The 2,289-nt window shown below is 34.6% G+C and overlaps 1 protein-coding gene across 1 annotated transcript; it reads right to left on the bottom strand.

The window, feature by feature from the left end:
• Positions 1–913: 913 nt before the first annotated feature.
• Positions 914–1,852, bottom strand: LOC141516481 (olfactory receptor 5P80-like). The gene has a single exon (XM_074227549.1). The coding sequence runs from the start codon at positions 1,850–1,852 to the stop codon at positions 914–916; it is 939 nt and encodes a 312-aa protein (XP_074083650.1).
• Positions 1,853–2,289: the final 437 nt, after the last annotated feature.

Genomic DNA, 2,289 nt, shown 5'->3' on the forward strand with positions numbered 1-2,289 from the left:
ACAAACAGCTATATATAATGCAGAAAAAAATAACACATTTTTATAGCTGTATCTTGTCATAAAGGTAGTCATGGAGAAAAAGAAAGTCCCTGCTTATATCAAAATATTTATAGCACCAGCTTTGTGGTAGCATACAACTGGAAGCAAAAGGAGTTAGAGAAATTATTAGTTTTATATTTATAGCCAAATTAAGATTGAAGTTTTTTCCTTTCTATTTCCTAATTCAGAAACCAGTCCCTCTAGGTTATTCAACCAATCTCTGAAAAGCGTTGCTTTTAGATGAGAATGTTCAAATCTTCAAAGTAAGTGCTTTTCATTCCTACCTAACTAGAAGATCGTACAAACAGAATGCAGTTTAGGTGAAATCTTGTCCATAAGAAAAAAGAAAACCATATTGTTGCCACATTCCTTTAGAATTTAGTATGACTACTATATGAAACAATAAATATGATTGAAATTGAATTTATAAAAGATTTAAATTCTCTGTTAGAGTGAAGATAACAGAACCAATAACACACAATGAATATAACAATGTAAAGGTAAAAAACAGCCTCAATAAATCAATAGAAAATTACTGTTATAAGATTCCAAAATGGACCCAAAGAAAAGCAATAAGAGTCTTCTCCCTACTCCTTTGCAAAGGTGGGAGGTCCATGTCTGTGGAATATCAGATGGATTTTTCAAACCTTTTCTATCAATATTTAAATTCACAAATTTAACCTATGAAAATGAAAATATTCCTTGTCTAATATTCATTTATTGCTATCACTTAATCCTAAACATTATATCAGTAAGGTATTAGATCTTTTTTGAGAAGTCACTTTCATTTTTGTTTTTCAACTTTCCTCCAATCTTTACGAAGTTCCTGGGACATAGCATGTACTTGACAAATAATTGCTGTATTGGGTTAAATTCAAGAACAAATGTGTTTTTTACTCATCAGTTTTCTCAGGGCCCCTTTTACTTCATTGTTCCTTAGACTGTAGATTAAAGGGTTCAACATGGGAATCATTACAATGTAGAAAACAGACATGATTTTATTCACATCTGTGGAGTAACTGGATTTGGGTATTACATATATGAATGTAAGGGTGCCATAGAAGAGGGTGACTGCTGTGAGGTGGGAGGTGCAAGTTGAAAAAGCTTTGGATCTCCCCTCAGTGGATTTTATCTTGAGGACAGAGAAGAGGATATATACATAAGAGATTATGATAATTAGCACTGTGATCATGATCACTAACCCAGTAGAGATAGAAGGAAGAATTTCACCAAGAACATTTTGGGAGTAAGAAAGCTTCAAAAGTGGTGCATAATCACAGAAAAAATGATTAATTTTGTTGGGTCCACAGAAAGATCGGTTCAATAGGCAGCCAGTGTAGATCCAGGCATTTATACAACTACCCAGGTAAGATAAAATGAGTAACACAGTGCAGACAATAGGAGACATATTGGTGGAGTAGACTAGGGGGTTACAGATGGCCATGTATCGATCATAGGCCATCACAGCCAACAGGAAGCACTCAGCTGTCCCAAAGGTGGCTCCACAAAACATTTGGGCTACACAGCCTTCAATAGGAATTATGGTTTTGTCCACAAGAAAGTTCTTGAGCATAACAGGTGTGACAGATGAGGAATATGCAGTGTCAACGAAAGCCAAGTGACTGAGGAAAAGGTACATTGGAGTGTGAAGTTGGGAGCTATTTCTGATCAATGTGATTATGCTGAGGTTACCAACTAAGGTGACAGTGTAAACACCCAGAAATATCACAAAGAGAATGACACAAAGGGTTGAATCATCTGTTAATCCCAAAAGAATGAATTCAAACACAACAGTACAGTTATTGCCAAACATCTTGGAAAGTGTGCCTATTAGAAAAAAGAAAAAGAGATTAAAATATAATGCAGAACTAAGATTTGGATCTGTCTATTGATGAAGGAAACATTCATTTGCTACTTCCTATATTCCCATCCTGCTATCTCACTCTCATACTTTATTCCTATACATCATAGCAAAGATTCATAAACAAAGGAAAAATGAGCAAATTTGCCAATTTTCTCATTCAACAGAGTGAAAAATTCAGTAAGAATGAAGAGGATAGCTGAATTCCTCACCAAAATCCCTTTTAAATATATGCAAAGACCATATCCAAATATTTAATTGTTGTCCTGTCAACTAACCGCCTTTGTTAATCTCTTCCAAAGAAATAGAGTCTATTCTATGTCCCTTGACCTCTCACAGAACAATTTTCCTATGAGAAAAATCTGAAGATGTTATCCATTTCATGCAAA

The sequence above is a fragment of the Macrotis lagotis genome, chromosome 3 (genome assembly GCF_037893015.1).
Source record: "Macrotis lagotis isolate mMagLag1 chromosome 3, bilby.v1.9.chrom.fasta, whole genome shotgun sequence".
Lineage (NCBI taxonomy): Eukaryota > Metazoa > Chordata > Mammalia > Peramelemorphia > Peramelidae > Macrotis > Macrotis lagotis.